This window comes from Drosophila santomea, chromosome 2R, assembly GCF_016746245.2.
Source record: "Drosophila santomea strain STO CAGO 1482 chromosome 2R, Prin_Dsan_1.1, whole genome shotgun sequence".
In the NCBI taxonomy this organism is placed as follows: Eukaryota; Metazoa; Arthropoda; class Insecta; order Diptera; family Drosophilidae; genus Drosophila; species Drosophila santomea.
In genome coordinates this window covers 19,915,518-19,934,041 of record NC_053017.2, presented here as the reverse complement: position 1 = coordinate 19,934,041, position 18,524 = coordinate 19,915,518, and the positions used below count along the sequence as shown (strand labels likewise).

Here is an 18,524-nt window from a genome sequence, read left to right as displayed (position 1 = left end):
GGCAACCTCGCCATGCAGCATTTATTGCCAGCGAAGCGTATTTGGCACATTTGATGCGGCGCATAATGGGGAACGCCATTAAATGTCCATTGACATGGCAGCCCAGGTCCGTTGGCCAGCACAGTGGGGCAAGTGAGAATAGGTTGGGATACAAAAGAAATGGCAATGTAGTGGATATCGTGAATTGAACCATAGTTGTACTATATCTTATCTTACTTACAAATGCAAAATATTTTATTGCGTATTTTTACGTATTTCTGCCCACTGTGCGCGCTGTGTGGACAGTGGTGCAGTGGTCCATTGCTGCAGCGGTGGTGCATCGCAAATCGAATGCGAAACGAGCGTAAATCGTGACCAGCAAGGATCTGCTTAGTTTTCTTATTAGCTGCGATTACATTTTATGTTTGTTGTTGGGTCAACATGGCGTATACTTCACTTCACTTCGGCTGGCAGGGGTTTGTGTGCGTTATATACAGTTTGTATGCTTAACCAAAGTCACAGTTGTTTTTCTGAGAGCTGCAGTTGTTGCTTTTGCACTTTGCTGGCAACGATTTCCAGCTTCCAGCTTTCTTGATTTTCGTTCCCTCTTCTTTTATTTGGTTTTTCTCTCGATTTTTTTCTGTACGTGGCCAAGTTGCAAAATGTCGAAAGTCGTCGTCGCATCAAATATGTTGAAAAGCAATTGGCAGGCGTTGCTACCGAACGCCCCTGTCTACTAATGCGCTGCTGTTGGAATTTCTTCATTGAGTACGTGCATTAAATATCAAATCACAATGAAAAATTCCTCCTCACTGGCTGGCCGAAAATTAAATGCATTTCTGCCGTTGCATACTTGCAGGCGCGCGTTCAACTGTGCAGCAATCCATTTCTCTGTCGCAGTTTATCCTCGATTTTTCCTACTTTTAATTGCCGGCGCTTCATTTGTAAGGCAAGTGGTTATACGTATGTACATGTGGCGTATGATTGTGGAAATCAATTTCCTGAAGCAGAGCCAACCGCAATCGGTAGACAAAACAAAGAGATATTCAACTACAGCAATGCATATCAATTGCCGCTGACAATTTCAAATAGAAAACGTCTCAGCATGCCAATACAAATGAATGAACAACAACATGGAAAATTGTGAGGAGCGGGCAGCGGGCAGCGGGGTAGCTGAAAGCAGCAAGGACACAAAATGCTGCCTGTCAGCGGCAAACTGCAAAACAAAGTGCTGCGAAAAAAGAAGGGAAAATCTGCATGGGAAGGTTAAGGTACCCTGTATAGAAAAAATCTATATTTTATCTTATATAATGGTTGATATCTATACAGACGTAATTAGCTCGTTCTCGACTTTATAATAGATACTACAATTTATTTTAATCGCTTGTTGACAGCTTTTAATAATTACTTTCTCACCACGTTTAATTCGTCTTTGATATAATAAAATATATTTGCATTTGTCCATGTCGTTTCAACATCATCATATACACTCTCTTCTGTCGAAACCCTGGGTAACCACATTGAAATGTAACTGCGATTGAGTTTTGGCTCCCCACTAACACAACCAGTTGCTGTCGTTTTGCTCTTCTATTATTTTTTCCATTGTCAATTGTCAATGAGTTTTCAATTGCCGCCAACTTGCATGTTCTGAAGATGTCCCTCCACTGCATCGCATCCACTGGTCCTGAGCCGCCAATTGGGATTGGTTCTTGCTTTTGACAGTCTTGGAGCCGCCAGCCACCAACCTCCAACCTCCAACCCCTTCTCACCATCCATTTTAGACCCTGTCAGTGGCAGGGCAGCTAATTCGCTTGTTTGTGGTTGCGATGGCAAAAAGAACTGGGAAAAGAAGTCTTTGTTTTGACAGCGGCAAATAAAGGCGCAGTGGTTTGGGGGAGTGGCAGCTGGAGGGGCGAATAAGCCACCTTCCGTCAGCTCCTGACATGGCTTTCCTATCCGCAAGTGTCGTCGAATGATAAATGGTCGCGAATTTGTTAAAATATCGCGTGCTTGCGACTCTTGCTCATCATTTCGAAGTAGGTGTTGAAAGAGGGCGGCGACACGCCCATTTCAATACTAATATGAAATGAAAACTCGCTAGATGGCTGCCAAGAAATGGGAATTGAAACTATCAAATGTCTGAGTTGGCTTATACAAGAAAAATGGGCAAGAGTTTCTATTCATTTTTTTTATTACAATAGGAAGCTATCTCATATGCACATGTACTATTACGATATACATATACTGTTTTCGTAAACAATTTTTTAAATGCGTTTATATTTTTTTGTACACGAAAATACTATTGAACATCCTTCAGTGCTGCAAATGCCATTTACTTACCCCAATTCATGGGATATTGGCTAAATTTTGCATAGATATTTCGCGGCAGCTGTGCAAACTTGCGGCCACCAGCTGCTCCACAATCCACAAAAATCGAAGGCCTAAGAGCCCCGAATGTAACTGCTTATTGTTTGCTGCACTCGCATTTCCATTTCCAATTCCCATTTCCAAACCAAATGAAAGGCAAGAGGAAAAGCCGTGCCGTGCCGTGCAAAAATTTTCAATTGAAACCCATTGATGAGTCTATATCTTGTGCCAGACTGTAGGCCGCTATCTTTTTTGTTTCACATATGTTTGTGTCAGCACTGCCAGCGGGTGGTTTCCACCATTTTCCGAGTCATCGGCGGTAGGTGGGCACCATTTTCCTTTTTTTTTTTTTTCGTGGGGAGGGGGGGTTGGCGCACAAGGCCGCGGCTTTTGTTGACATTCGCGATGCGGACGGCCACGTAGAGGCAATTAATTGGAAAAAATGCGCAAATAGAGTGGCGTTGAATGGGGAGCACTGTATCCGGCTGGCGGTGCCAGGTGGCCTCAGTTGACTTAACCTCCATTCCCGCACCCATACTCATTTTCATGTTCCTCGACTGCGTCCTCCCACCTCCCCCACTGCCATTTTCAGAGCTCAAAGTCTTTGAGCTGCTGTCCCCGAAAAAAGCGAAAATAAAGTGCTGTCTTTCTCAAATGTCATTTGTTGCTGCTAATAGCCTAACATTTAGCATGTTTCTCCTCTGCCTCAGGGTATAACTCTTTACAGAAGCAGCAGCAACCCATTTCTAAGCTCTGAAAGTATCAATGAACTGAGTACTTGCACAATTAGCGGTGTAAACATATCTTTCATTACATATTCAAGTTAGAAGTATATGTATACAGTTCTTAGTTGTATATCTAAGAATGCTGATACATATCTTTATATTTAACCACTTTTTTTGTTTGATTAATATATATAACATATGCGAGAGTCCTTGGCTAGTTTCAGCCAAGTTTATCAAAGTTTCAGTACCCTCACTTTCTATTTATAGAGTATATCCAAGTCTATCAGTGCCACAAGCTCCATATAACTCCTTAGGCCAGTGGAATGCAGTTTGTCGATGGCTTGGAAGCGGAGGAAATGGGGAAAATGGAGGAAATGAGCGGGACCGAGGGCGTTCCCCGAACTTTTCGTCGCTGTCAATGGCTTTTGTCTCGTGGCGCGCCAAAACTTTTCTAATTAAGTGGCAACGCCGGGTAGCAGCAATACGTTGGAGCCCCAAGATGGGGTTGACATGGGGGTGGTGGGGGGTTGGGTTCTGGCCACTTGTCCAGTTGGCCTACGAGCGGTCGCATTACAATAAACTGTTATGGGTGGACTTTTAATGACCAGCTGGCTGCTCCGTTGCTGCATTTTCCCACTCGATGGGCGATGGGCGTTCGGAAAAGGGGGCGTGTTAATGGTTATCGCTGTTGTTGCTGCGGTTGGCCAGCATTAGTTACAAAATGTCGTTAGCCAAATTATTTGCCATGTTGGCGGAAAATTTTTTATGGTTTTATCAGAGGGGAAAGTCGTGCAGCGAGGATCGCGGGTCACGGGGGGCATTTCAGAGCCTTGCACGACTAATTGCAGTTGAAATTTTGTTTTATGCGCACGCGGCACATTAAGTTTTATACGTTGTGTCGCATTCGAGGAAAAACGCGTCGGATGGGGGTGGCATTTAACTAGCAAACTGCTAAGCCTGATAATTAACTTGAGTCCAGTTACAGTCACAGGAAATATGACATTTGGAAAGGCCACGAAAAGTGGGCGAAATCTTATCACAATGCATTTTACGAGCCATTTAAAGTGTATTTAGGGGGAAAGTTGTGGTCAAGTGTGGAGATAGGCATCTTAAGTGGCTGAGAATCATAAATGTATTTGTGTGATTTGGGGTCTTGATGAAAAGCTACGCTCATACATGTATGCATTACTCAAGGGTGGAAATAGTTTACCCTGTAAATTAAATAAACAACTTCTTATTTTCCAAGGAGTTACTCACATCTTAGATAACCGATCTGATTGTACTTCTTATACTATACTCTCACAGTAAGAAGGCAGCCACGAGAAGTGGATATATTTATTTAAATAATTTAGGGCACTCTTTCATTACTTTTTCACCTGGCTGAATATGAAACTTTGCATATATTTCCGGCCCCGTCTGATTGTCTAAACTCCAGCCAATCGCCGAAAGCTTTAAATATTTAACCGCCGCTGCATGCGGCTCCCATTTCAGCTCCAGTTTTCCGGCTTTTATTGCCGGCGTTCCTGGCTGCCAGCAAACCGCATGCTGTTGTAGATTAAGCCACAAGACTTTCCCAGAAATTCACTCCAATAACAACGGCACAACGGCACATACACGGCCACGAGGCCAGAAGGAGCGCCACTGCCAGACTCTATTTATAGTTTGATGTTGGATTTTATTTTCAGTGTTCTGGTTGCTGTTCTTCTTGTTGTTGTTTTCCTTTTTTTTTTTTTTACCTCGATTAAAGGGCTGTGTGTGTTGGCTGGAATTTATATTATTGCATGCCAGAGACTGACTAGCAGTCGGGCTCGAATTTCCACCCTTTTTTTTGGGGCCGCCTTTGTGCTTCGGTTAGCGAACAAATCGCAACATTACTGCTGCATGTTGTACTAGTTTTTTATTGATATTTGCGGCTTGCAATTGTTGCGCTTTGGCATTCGCATTTGTGTAGCACACTTTTTGGCCTTGTTAAGCCAGGACTTTTGACTTTCGTCCATCCGTTGCAACGGTGGCCTTGCAGCATATTTATTGGCAACAGTGCGAGTACTCAATTAAGGTGCGCTCAGCTGTCAGGTGATCATCCTTCAAGGTGCCTCGGTTATAAATCAAATGAAATACATGCAAAACACTTCCTTCCACCGACGCATTTTGCATTTGGTGCGAGCTTTAATTTAACTAATTTTTATTTTGTATGCAAACATGGTTTTGATTACAATTTCATTAAAAAATATTTATATTTTCTATACCATTAATCAATCAGTGGGTTGTAGCATCTTTCCCTTTTGCACAGTGTATGCACACTTTTGCAGGCCAGGAAAAACGTGATGCCATTCGATTTTTTGCCAGCTTAAAAACTCATTCATCAATTAAATCGACACATTCATCAAAACAATTTCCCCCACGTTGATGTCAACATGGCTTCACTGTGGTGACGTCAATGGAGCTCGCATGGAGCTTACTGTATATATTGGGGGAGTGGGTGGCAGTGGGTGGATGACATATGCGAAATGGGCCTCTGACTTTTGGCATTTCATTAGTCTGCATGCGGATTATGAAGGCCCATGAATGTCGAATTGGTGAGGTCAACTGGGCGACTTGTCAAAAGCGAATTCATTTGACTTTCGCTCCACTGAGTGATTGAGAGGTCTTCGTGCGAAGGGGTTTCATTGGAATTCATTAAACTTTAAGTTCAGTTGAGAGTACGTGATGTGAAGGAGTTCCATTAGCATGCCTTACATCATTTTTCATTTACGTTCCATGTACTTTTTTCTTGTTTTCTTTTTTTTTTGTTTTTGTTTTTGGTTGGTGTTGTTGCGGAAACTTAAGGACTTCACACTTAATTGCTTTTCACGCCTCTCGCCACCCGGAAGGAATATCTAATACTCCTGACGTCCCGCCATTGACGTGCGCCCACTGACAGCAGCTGTCAGCTCAGTTTGTATTCACGGCGAAGACAGCACCACCCACCTAAATACCCATCCATCCACCCACCCATCCACCCACTCCAGCATTTTGCTCCGCGTCACAGCCATGGCCTGCAAATTGCTCATTTCAAGGCTAATTTGTTAGCATAGACACTGGCGGAGATAAAAGCGCGCTACACAGGAAAATGTGCACCACCGATTGAAGCATTTCATATTTACAGCAAAGAAATCAAATAAATATAGGAAATAGAAATGAAGGGTCAGAGCACGAAGATTTACTTATTATACAATCAAGATAAAAATATAGTTTTTATAAGACTGTTTAGTTTCTCTCGGTGTAAACAGCTGAAGACAGCGCATAACTTGTCCGCCAAGGTGGACCAAATTGGTCAGGCAACAGATGCAAAGCCTCGCGCTTCCCCTTGCACTTAATTACGGCGCAGTGTCAGCTAAATAAATTTATTTACATAATTTTAATTAAACAAGCGAACGGAAACTGTCACCCCAAAAGTCCGCCTGTCTGTCAGGGTCAAGTATGCGTATGCGACTGTCTGTCTATCTGACTATCTGTCTGTCAAGGTGACATCGGTGAGAAGTGGCGAAGGTGGCGGAGTTGTGGTGACCACCACCCCAGGCCACCCACCGCCTAAAAAACCACCTGAGGGGGAGGTTTCCTTTTTCAGGGATGGATCTGCTGCCAATTTTGGTGTGCTTAACGATATAATTAGATTGTTTTGTGGATGGTTTTTTCTACTTCTCCTCGGCTGCTCGCTCACCGACTGTGATTTTCAATATGCCAGGCAGCCAGGCAGGTGAACTTTATCCCACCACCCACTTTTGTAGTCTGATGTTTCCTTTTCGTTTTTTTTTTTTCGGGCCCTCTGGAAGTTGCGGAAAATTGGGGTGACAAACCTCATTAATTACAAATGACTTCATTTCTTTTGTTTAGCGAGCATTCAGGGGATTCCCATTCAGCGAGTCTCTGAGGTGTAAAGTGTGTGTGTGTGTGTGTGTGTTGTGTGAGTGTTTGTGTGTTGTGACAGCTGAAGGGCAAAAGGCAATGGATATTTTCCCTAGAAGTGCTGGCCAATTATCATGTTGATGGCAAGTTTAGTTAGTGAGCCGCCCCTGGAATGGGCAATGAAAATTTCTGCACCCTTGGGAAGGTTAGAATATCGAAATGCCAGTAATGCAGTAAGGGATTACGAGTATCTTAAAAGTCGGCTTAAATGCATACATCTAAAAATCTTTACAATGGTCTTATAACTTTTGGATTGGGTTTGCCGACGCTTTCTTTGTAACAAAGAATAACAAAGTTCAGGAGTGGAAACTTCATTTTGGAGTCTGAATCGAATGATTTTTAGCCCCATGGGCTACCTTTTATATGTTCTGGGGTTTTCAAGTAGAAAATATTGATTGGTTACGGCTCTAAATATTAATTTTTGAACCATTTTAAAACCTTGACATTAGGAAATAACTAGTCTCAAAAAACGTAGAACTCAAAGTCCTAATTTAATAAGCGATGTTTTGTAATTATACACAGATCTATATATAGAATTTGCTATATAATATACTTTATTTTCAATACCATCATCCAGCATTTCAATATTACCAATAATTATTTGTTAAAACCGGATCTTCCTCATTTGCCTTCTGGAGCCATGGGTTTAACGCCAGGAACTGGTTTAAGAGTGACAAAGTCAACAGGTGGTTTTGCCAACGCAATGCCTAAAACAGCTAATAAGATTATAGCAAGCTTCATTTTCTACAACCAGTAATAAATACGTTTCTCTAAGAACTGAACTGAAATTGTTCAGAAACTTTAAGGAGTAGAAAACCAATTCGATTTGGCTCTCTGTGCAAATAGGTTTACACCTAACTATGTATCTAAACTGAGTAAGGGATTAAATTCATGCATCATTCGCTGATATATATTCTGAAAAAGTATATGTTATATGTTTAATCCACTCAGCTTAGCTCCACCGAGTGTCTGGCCCAAAAAGCAACAATTAAATGTATAAAATATTTGGGCTTCAGCCGAGTCGAAGGCGCTTTTAGTGCGGCACATCCCGATGGCCTTAGTTTACTTAGTTTATTTTTTTTGAAACGCGAACAGATGGAAGTGGAAGTGGAGGGGGGGGGGCAAGGCTTTTAGCCAAAGTCCCCAGTTGCTTGTAAATTGTTCTATGGCCGCCAAACACATTGCGAAATGTGACAAATATGCATTTGGCAACAATAAATTTTACGACCGCAGTCGCCGCCGAAAATATTTCACACAGCCTCGGGAGTCTGGAGTTGGATCGAAATTTAGGGTACGGGTAGCGGAGGGGCGGAGGACGGCATCGGGATGTCGGAAAAGTCGGCTGGGGAATAACTCCATATCCATATAAATATAAATTAGCATATTTTGCGGCGCCAGTGCGGCGGCAACTGCAATTTCTCTCCACGGCCAATTGTAATTAAATTGTCGCGAGGCCAGAGGAACGCACACAGCCATTCGCATATATGCATAAATATAATTGCTAGATTTTATTGCTCCAGTGTTTTTTTCGTAATTCAATTTGGCTGATTTATGCCGCCAGCTCAATCACAATTTCAACTGCCAAATAGCCAGCGTTCCGCTGATTTGTTGGCCTTGTTAACGCCAATTTATGGTCGATGCCTGATTATTGCCAATTAGCTGCAATTGTCCCACCTATCCAAACCTCATTTTTATTTTGTAGCCCCACAGCACCCCTTTCGGCAATTGCATTCATCCCCAATCGCAGGGTTACAAATAGCAGGCTTAAAAAGCCAACTACATTTTGAGTGAGTTACTAGCCAAAAAAAGTGAGGCACAATGCGCCTGCGCTGTCTAAAACTATCTCAAAAACGTGCAACAAAAATTGCCTTTTGGGGGAAATGAGCTCAAGAGCACGTACTCCATTGTGAGTGGAAATGCTTAGTTACCAATCAAACATTACACCATAGTTATTATAATTTATAGCTTAATTATAAAAACTAGTGTCATGTACATAAGCAATGGCTATAAGCCTAAATTACCGGTTCAATAAATAAAACTTTCGGCCTCTCAGTCTTTCTGATTTCGGGCATTATTGAATACAATCAAGGAATTATGGAGAAACCTTTGGCTTACAAAGTATTAAACATTTTTATTATAAAGGCGATAAGCTTGTTTTCTACTATCCAAAAGAAGGAGGCACCCTTGGTTGAACATTGGCCTCTCGGAGGACGAGTCCTAGGATGGTTAGAATCAGAACTGATAGCTTCATTTTGGATGGGTATTCCATGGAAAGTGGGTATTTATGTGTTTAAGGCAACTGCGAAGTATGAACAATTGGATTGGCAATAGTTTGACAAGTAAGTAAATCAATCGGTTTCTAATCGTTATAATACAATCATCTGTGACGTTAAAAGTTAGGAAATCTAATGAAACAAAGTCAAACTCAATGTCTTGACACATACACCTGAAAAAACACTAAAGTGCCAATTTAATAAGCGATGTCTTTTAATTATACTAAAAGTAGTAGCTGTGAGTACTATATAGATTTTACAATACAATATACTTCATTTTTCAATTTTGCATTAATTTTAATGATTTAATGGCGTATTGTAAAAAATCCAAAGAATGACTGGCCAAATTATTACTTCCGATTACAAAATAGCTTGAATGTACGACACGGTGCTGAAAAAAAATGCAAAAAGAGCATGTTTCTTTATTATTCTTCTAAACTTTATTTGCAAAATCGGCCATTTGAATAGTACAAATATTTATTCGTTATTTGCCTTCTGGAGTCATGGGTGGAACGCCAGGAAGTACTCTAAGTTTGAAAAATTCAACACTTTCCCTAGGCAATGTTAAGGCAAACGCAATGATGAATACAGCTAATGTGCTAATAGAAAGATTCATTTTCTTCGACCAGTAATGTATACGTTTTCAAAAGAACTGAACAATTTATTATTCAGAAACTTTGCGCAGTAGGAAACCAATTCGATTGGGTTGTTAGTGCAAATAGTTGTAAGAGACAGTATTTAAATGGTTTTCTAGTTCTTAATGTGGCTATAATAACACTACAAATTATTGCTATCACTTCTAAAAAATAGTACTGCTAAACCGTAAAGGAGGAACACAGATAAATGTAGCAAATGTACACTTAAAGCACCTACAACTAGTACTTTAGTTGCAACACTGAACTAAAGTTCTCCATTTTAATGGCTTTCCCTTGGTGGCTCCAGTTTTAGTTTAATTTACTCCAGCATAACGAAATCGTTAGGACGGCAAATGCAATAAAATAAAAAGCAAAACGCAATTAAAATTATTTCAGACGACGCCATGCAGTGCGGCAAATGTTTTGCGTAATTGCAGTTTGGGGCTCATTAAAGACTGGGCCGTTTCCTTGCCGGCTCCTTTGCAGCTTAGCTGGCTCTCCTTGGGGGTTTTTCCAACGCTTTTCCAGCCGGACACAGCTGGCGTGCGAAAAGTGCCAAGCGGACTTAACAATGCGTTACATTATTGTCCACCCACTCGACGAGTCCGGCGGAAAAACATTAAAAATCCATTGCACAAAGCTAGACAAATAGACGCACACCATCGGCGGGTCGAAGGGGTTGCAGATTCTGCGGGGGTGGGGGCCTCCAGACAGACAGACAGACAATCGTATATAGCATAGCTCCATATACATACATATAGCCGTATAGTCGTACATCAGGCGCTCCTCTGGCCGGAGTGGTCCGCTTAATTAATAAATTGATTGGATTGTTTTCACAGCACGCGGTTCGTTTGTTGTTCTATTGAATTTTATTTCACTGGATTTCGCTGGCGCTGGTTCCTCGACTTAATCGCTCTTTCTTGTTCTGTTTTATGCATTTAACTAAGTTCTTTCATTCGCATTGCTGCCTAACATTACGCTGATTTATGTTAGAGGAGTTATTCAAATGGTATTCTTATAAATTATATTTTTAAATGATTTTTCAAAGTTATTTCTCTTATATTTTACTGTGAATTCAAGTAACATTTCGCTGTTGGCATCCAGCAGCTGCCTAATAAGTAAATGGGATTTATTAACCAAGTTAACACTGTGCCAGCTCCTTCCTCATGCACTTGAGCGAGTGCAGAGGCGACCCGCAGATCTGCCCTTTAACCCCTGTTCGCCAACCCCTTTTTGCCGGCTTGCTGTTAACTGCTATTAAGCTAGCCACAAGTTGCTACGCGACAGGCCAACACAAACACACCCACACGGGGGCAGACACGGACACACATGGGAGTCGCCAGCCTTGTTATTATGGCCAACAATTCAACAGTTATCCTTTGGCTTTAACCCCCTTCCCCCACATCCCCCACACCACCATTCCCCTACCAACTCGCCCGTTTTTACGAGCGCCACTTGAACCCGTTTATTTTGCATGTGTTTGCTGGTGCCGCTTTTTCTGTGCTTTTTGTTTTTCGTGTGCTTCTTTGGTAGCAAACACATTTCACATGTCGCCATCGTCGTTCTGCGCACTCATTTCCGTTTCCTGTTTTGTGGCCAAAACTTCAGAGCCACAAAAAAGGTTTGTCTGTCCGGGCAGAACTCTTTCCCCCTCCCTAGAACACCGCTTTTTGGTACCATTTTCATTTGTACGCCACGGCCTCGTAAATCATGCGCTGACATGGCTAGCAAAATTGTCGCTGCAGTTCATAATAAAAAGATAAGAAAAGGCGGCAAGCCGTCCGCAAAAACAGCGGGAAATGCTGCAGCATTGGAATTTCAACTGAGAAATGTCGCGGGGTAAATAAAATTAATAAACTCCACTGAAGACAAGTGGTCAGATGAAGAATTGTGTGCGGAATTTCGTAAGTAATTGAGTTTTGAATTGGCACAAAAAACAAGAGCTATAGTGGCTACTGCAGTTTTAAATATGATAAATTAAAGCATATTGTAAGAAAAGAAAATATACTTACACATATATATGTTTATGTTTTAATTTAAGTGTTGGGAATTAAATCGAATTAAAATACCTTTAATAATTTGTGGAAATAAGGGCCTCTTTCACTTCGAACTGTGCTCATTAAGCCAACTTCATTTGGATGCCGTATCCCATTTCATATGAAAACACTATGCAATTCAGCTTAACTTTTATTATGCATTGCGACACGAGGCGGCATGTAGAGCTTGTACTCCCAGACATTCGCCTGGCTTTATCCTGCTGGCGGTGGCGCTGGTGCGAAGTCCACACTAATTAATCCCTTTACGACTGAAACCTATCAAAACACAAGCTTAACTTTTCCAATAAAAATAACGACGACATCGCCACAAAAACGACCAAAAAAAAAAACAACGAAAAAAAAACAACGAGATGCGACCGGGAAAACCGCAAAAAGCAGAAAGCATAAGGAATCTCCAAACTTCCTATGACCAGGAGCTAGGAGTGCACTGTGAAAAATAAGTGTCAAAGTCGCTATAAGATTTACAAACTAATTAATAGATAACTCATGCAACGTTCTAGAAACAGGTTCAGACAAAGATTATTTTTAATTCAGTACTACGATTTCCATCTTAAATTATGAATATTTTTGTCAAAGGAATAAAACTTCAGGTGTTTAAAAATGACAGCAGATGTTTTAAATTTTTTTTAAACAAGTTAATACCAATTACCTGCTGGTATCAAGTTTTTCGCCGAGAATGCCTGACTCTGAGATACGGAAAAGCAGACAGCACGCAAGTCCCTCTCCAGCGACGGCAGCAGTGACTACAAGTTCCCGTCCGCGTGTCCGTGTGTCCTTGTGTCCTTTCCCGGCTCAAAATGCAGCAAAAGTTGGCGCACTAATTACCAAGGATTAGTTTCATATTTGTTTGTCAACAGCGGCCAAAGCAGCCCAAGCCCAAGTGGTAGGAGCTGCTGGCTCCTTGCAACTCGAGCAGCCAGCAGCTGTTGGTGGCTAAAACGGGGGAAATCGGGTAACCGGAAAACCCGGAGAAGGGGGAGAAGGGGGATCTACCGGCGAGTGTCCTGTCCGACAAGTTGGCAAGATTATTTATGAGCTCGGCTTGGGCCAAGCGGCGAAAGAAAATCATGGCACTAGGCGAGTGAGAGGGCAGCGTTTAGCTGCCTTCGTATTCATAATGAAATTAAGTCGATTGAATGCGCTGATTATATTCATACCATACCTTCGAGCTCGACAAAAGACCCTCGGTCGGCAGTGCGTAAATCCGCTGGGGTAAAAGCGAAATAATTCCAAAACAAAAAATTTATCGCAGTTAAGAGTTGGTAATGCATGAATACCCTATAAATGATGTGTATAGTTGGTACCATTCAATATACCTATCATAACAAAGATACATTATATGTTTCTGATTAAATAAAATATTTCCTTTCTTTTACCCGAACATTTTCCACGGTGGACATTGAGTTGTTAACATGTAACCATGTAAAAGGCTCAATTAAAATGCCTTTGTCAAAGATGACTTTTTCCTATCATCTACCGAAATCAAATATTTGTCTAGCTTACGTAATTCACGCAGTTATGCAGACGCTTTAACCATATTTTCCCGTTGCGGCACAAACATCATGGCAAACACACAATACCTTTGGCATGTTTATTATTCGGGGAAAAACTTATTACCCGACCCGCACACTCCTCCGCACACATAATCAGATTGCAGAATGCAGAGGGCAACCCTTGACCAAGGACCATGGACGAAGGACGCAGGACGAAGGACGATGAACGGGGGCAGCGGGGATCCGAGTCCAGGAGCAACCACCCTCGAATCGCATGCCTCTAATGTGATTGACCCTTACGCCTCGTTGCCGGCATAATACTTGTGTTATCCCTGGCAGGAAAATGCAGGAGCAGGACCAGGAGCAGGACCAGGGCCAGGGCCAGGGCCAGGACCTTCTCCTCTGCTCCCATGTTGGTCATCGTGGGCTTCAATAAATTATCACGCCATATAAAGCAATTAATTCTGCAGCTACTGCTGCAGCCCCTCAACTTGATGCCCCGACTCAAGGGTTGTTTGCACTAACTTCGTCCATATAATTTCCTTATAGCTGCCTTCGCTGCTTATCCACTGTTTGTATTTTTTTTTATTTTTTTGGCCAGGATAAATAAGGTTTTAATAGGGTTTTGCTCTTGTTTTCTGTTAATTGATATTTCCAGCGCCAACGACACTTTCTTCATAATTCGATTTTCTATGTAGTGCAAATTTTTCAATTATTTCTACAGCCATTTTTTACTGTCCCCGTTTTGTGGCGCTGCAAAGTGGCTTGCAAATTACTTTCGCCTTTACTTCGTTGACCGGCAGGGGGGAGGGGGGATTAAAGTGGGGTTATAGTTCGGTTACGGGTCCTGTTATGGGTGTCCTGCCATGTAAGCGGTCAGCTTGTAGGCTTGATTGGCTTTTTCTTGCGGTTGTCTGACCCTCTCGATGGCACTGCAGCGTAACAATGTTTGGCTGCAAATTAAGTTTTGTGCTCCAGTTTGCGGAACATTTCGCAATTTTTTGCCCCATGTTGCAGCTGCAGGTTGTAGTGAAAGTGAAACTACATTCTAGGTATTTTCTTTCTCAATACCAATTCATAGATAGAGGCGTATCAGCAACATGTAACTTCTGCCTCTATTTAATTGGTTTTAACTTAATGCTTAAAAAGCTTCTTAGGGAAAAGAGAAAACAGTTTTTCATCTATATTTATTACAACCACCGACCCAGTTAGATCGCATGTATGCGCTATCGACATAAGTTCACTGCCATTTGTCGCTGGCGAATGCCAAGCAATCAATTTCCCAGACAACGAGGACATCGCCGCGCCTTTGTTTAAATTTTGGCAAGGCACAATAATTTTCCAACGCAATTCGGTTATTTGACCCTCCCATTCGTGTTTGGCCTGCCAAAATAAAGGCGTGTGCCTTGGGCCTGCTTGGAGTAAGTTTTCGGGAAAAAAGCCGACAGTCTCTCGGCCTCATAAATAATGTGGACAAAATGCATTGCAGTGGGCGTGCGCCCACGCCCCATAATTAGTGCATTAATAAAGCCAAGAGACTGCTGGCCAAGAGACTGCTGGCAGATGGATAGACAATAGAATCGGATAGTTTTATTTATGCGATTTGACGTCGCTGCAGCGGAGGCGATCCAATAAAGTAGTCGAATCCTGCTAACGCCACTCGCTTGTTGTCGCAAACAACGCCATAATAATGTAATGAAATTTATGATGCGCATTTAATGTACTCCTCACACAACGCGGCGCGACAATAAAGGACAGACTCGCCAAACGAGGGTTGTTCGAGAAGTTCGACTTGAATGGGATGTACTCGGAATTGGCATGCATCGAAACCATGTATCATATTTCGAGTACTCGAGTCTACAGAGGTTTTAAAGTCAAGTAATGATGCGTTTCCATTGTTACATATTACAACGAATTTAAATATTAAAAAAAATATTGAATATTTTTCAATTAGGTATACAGTTTAATATAAATTCTTAAAAAATATAATAATATAATATTTCGCTAATATATATCTGCCAAACTCACTACTATTTGTTTCGAGTGTAGTACTGCCTTTGAATGCCCGATCGAACAAAGCCAACACTTAACTGATTTCAAAATTATATCCGCGCGAGTGTGAGTGGATTGCTGGGCGAGTGTATGTACATATGTATATGTGTATGTATAATATGGCATATAATTTTATTGCTTATTGTTCGCGCTGGTCAAGGCACTTTTCCACCTCTCCACCCCTCCGCCCCCGAATGGCGACCAACCCCACCCCCTACCCCCCGTAATTTGTGCGTTTGTGCGTGATGAGGGGCGTCCTGGAACTGCGAATCGAGACGACAGGGTAAACATTTGAGCTGGGCAAACGCTAGTTGCGGCAATCTGGACACATATCTATATGTACAATGGGTTCGAGTCCCTTGTTTGTATAGTTTTCATAGAGTTTTATTGTCTCAACGCACTGCATTTATTGGGAAAATTGATTGCCGCGCAGGACGAAGGTTGCGATTTCCCAGAATAACTTGTAAAGTCTATATTTCGCTTCGCTGGATAAGACTCATTACTATTCAAGTGTGAAATATATAAAAATGTAGTGATGATATTGAGTCATTTATATTAAAGTAAAAAATATTTATATTGATATGTTTATGGTATGCTTGATGTTACTTAAAATATTTAAATTTACTAACAAAAATAAAGGATAATAAGGAATACTTTAATTTATCAAATAGCTTGTTTTTCACTTTTTGCACCACTACTTTTTCTTTTTTTGTCAACTTTTAAGTACATTTTATGTCTCGTTTTTAGTAACCATATTCAACAATAAAACAGTATTTCCCACTAAGGATTCATAGGTAATTTTCGCCCAAAACTGTTGTTCTTGAGTAACCTATCCTCTTTGCAGAAAGTTTGCAAGTTACTAGGCTTTTATTCAAGTTTTTGTTTTTAAATTTATGAAACATTTATTTAAACGAGATCCGCAGAATGAGTAGAGAGTTTACAATGGACCATGTCATAAAAGCGGTTAATACGCTGAACTTGGGCAACGTTGTGTGGGCTGATGAATACTTGGCCGCTTTTCAGAAATCGAATGACACCTGGATAATAGCAGAGGAAATACTATCCTACAGGCCACCTCATGACCTGCACATCATGACCTTTGCGGCTATGAGTTTGGCCAAGAAAATAAAGGAATGTTTTCAAAATCTGCGAAAGTCGCAGCTTATCTCTTTAAAGAATTGCTTAATCGAACACCTTAAATATGCAGCCATGATGCCGGATTCCAACTCGTTGATTGTGCAGCTGGGAGTTTGCCTAGCAGCTTTGGGCCTAATGGTTTCGCAATGGGACCACGAGCTACAGGACTTTGTGCAGAAGCTATCAGGAAAACCACATCACGTGATGGCACTTTTGGAGGTCCTGAAGGTCGTGCCTGAGGAGACACGGCCATCGAATCTTCTGTTGCCAGTCGAGCAATTGGACATCGTAATCCAGCAGCTCCGATTTCAATCCCCGTATGTGCTAGATGTGCTGGAAGGACTTCTGGAGCGACAGGACTTACCAGACGATGCCATGTCGAAATGCTTGGCTGTTTGCGCGTCCTGGACCAAATTTGGTTTGCTTTCACCCAACGAAGTGCTGGAAAGCAAATTGCTTTTGAAGGCGGAAATTATTCTAGTTACCCCGCTGGCTAAAGGACATTTGCAGGCGGCGGAACTTATTGTGGCCATGCTCGAACAATCACTGGTCAGAACAAATCTAAATGGCCGTTTGGCCGATTTGGTCATCTCCTTGAAACCGGCATTCAAACGCTCCATGGGCGACAACCCACTGTTGCAAAACTATTGCAACATATTTGTAAATCTCTTCAACACACACTTCAAACTAACTCAAACGAATCCCGAACGACTCGAAGAGCGACTTCTAACCATCGAGCTATTGCTACTTATAGCCGAAAAGTCGCCAGTGGAGGTGATAGAGGCCTCCTTGGGTATGTGGTCCTTGATTTCAGAAGAAGTGCTCCACGACGCCGATCCCTACAAGTATTCTGTGTATCGACCCTACTTCCTGCGGCTCCTGGATCTGCTCTTTCCACGTGCTACCCTGCCAGCCAGTTATGAATTCATGATGCCACCAGGCTCGGCAGACATACAGCGTTTCCGAGGGCTCATAGGTGAGGTGCTGTTGGATATGGCTCACATGATAAATGCCGATACCATGGAGAAGCTGTACAATATCGTAGTAGATGAGCAGAGCCCCTGGACAGAAGTGGAAGCTGGTGTTTTTTTCCTGCGTCACCTGATGGGAAACATGAAGAAGCAGCAAACTGATATAATCCTAAGCATTTTAAACAACATACAAGATCGCCCGCAGGCTTTCATACGCCTGCAGCTCCTTGAGCTGATCTCAATCCCGGAAACCGTGAGTATCGAGATCATCTGGGCTTGTCTGGTCAACGAACTGCGCCGCGCGGAGCCCATGTTTCCGGCCATCGAGTGCCGCCTGAATCTTGTGATGCCCCACTGGAACTACTTAGTTATCCTGGCCATCGAGATGGACGGTTTCCGCTTGGAGGAGAGCGAGCGGTGTCAGCTTCTGTCCAGTATCTGTGCGTTGATCAGGGAACTGCCTGCGACGCATTTCCGTAGAGCAAAGCGGTCAATGTTTAATATCAAGTGGCTCAAGTGTCCTGCCCACACTCAAGCCAATCGTCTCAATCTGATACAGAATAGTTTTGAACTTATTTAAATTACATTTTGTTACAATTGTTACAAGTTCAGATAAATATAGCTCATCAAAAGCAATTCGCATAAAATGTGGATAATTTGCAAACATGACTCAGCTCAGAGTCGCCTATCTACGCGCAGGCCATAAAACGACAATCTACGCCAATAGACAAGTTAATTTGGCTAACTAATTTGGCAACAGCTAAAGGCCAACACACGCCTAAATCGTAAAAGTAAAATCAGATCCAAGAAAGCCGTGGCTCATTTAGCCCGTCGTTTTTATGCCCAACCATTCACTCATCCCCGGCAAAGGAGTCCTTCGTCTTTGGCTT

General features: G+C 42.1%; 1 protein-coding gene and 1 long non-coding RNA gene across 2 annotated transcripts; both read left to right on the top strand.

Moving 5' to 3' along the window:
- The first annotated feature begins 7,490 nt into the window (after window positions 1-7,490).
- LOC120445778 lies at window positions 7,491-8,578 on the top strand. Its single transcript, XR_005615782.1, has 3 exons — window positions 7,491-7,524; window positions 7,594-7,891; window positions 7,968-8,578. It is a non-coding gene; the product is annotated as an uncharacterized LOC120445778 (long non-coding RNA).
- A 7,640-nt stretch (window positions 8,579-16,218) lies between these two features.
- On the top strand, window positions 16,219-18,270 carry LOC120446117 (transportin-3). The gene is made up of 2 exons (XM_039626943.1): window positions 16,219-16,320; window positions 16,371-18,270. The coding sequence occupies exon 2, from the start codon at window positions 16,451-16,453 to the stop codon at window positions 18,212-18,214; it is 1,764 nt and encodes a 587-aa protein (XP_039482877.1). The 5' UTR covers window positions 16,219-16,320; window positions 16,371-16,450; the 3' UTR covers window positions 18,215-18,270.
- Window positions 18,271-18,524: the final 254 nt, after the last annotated feature.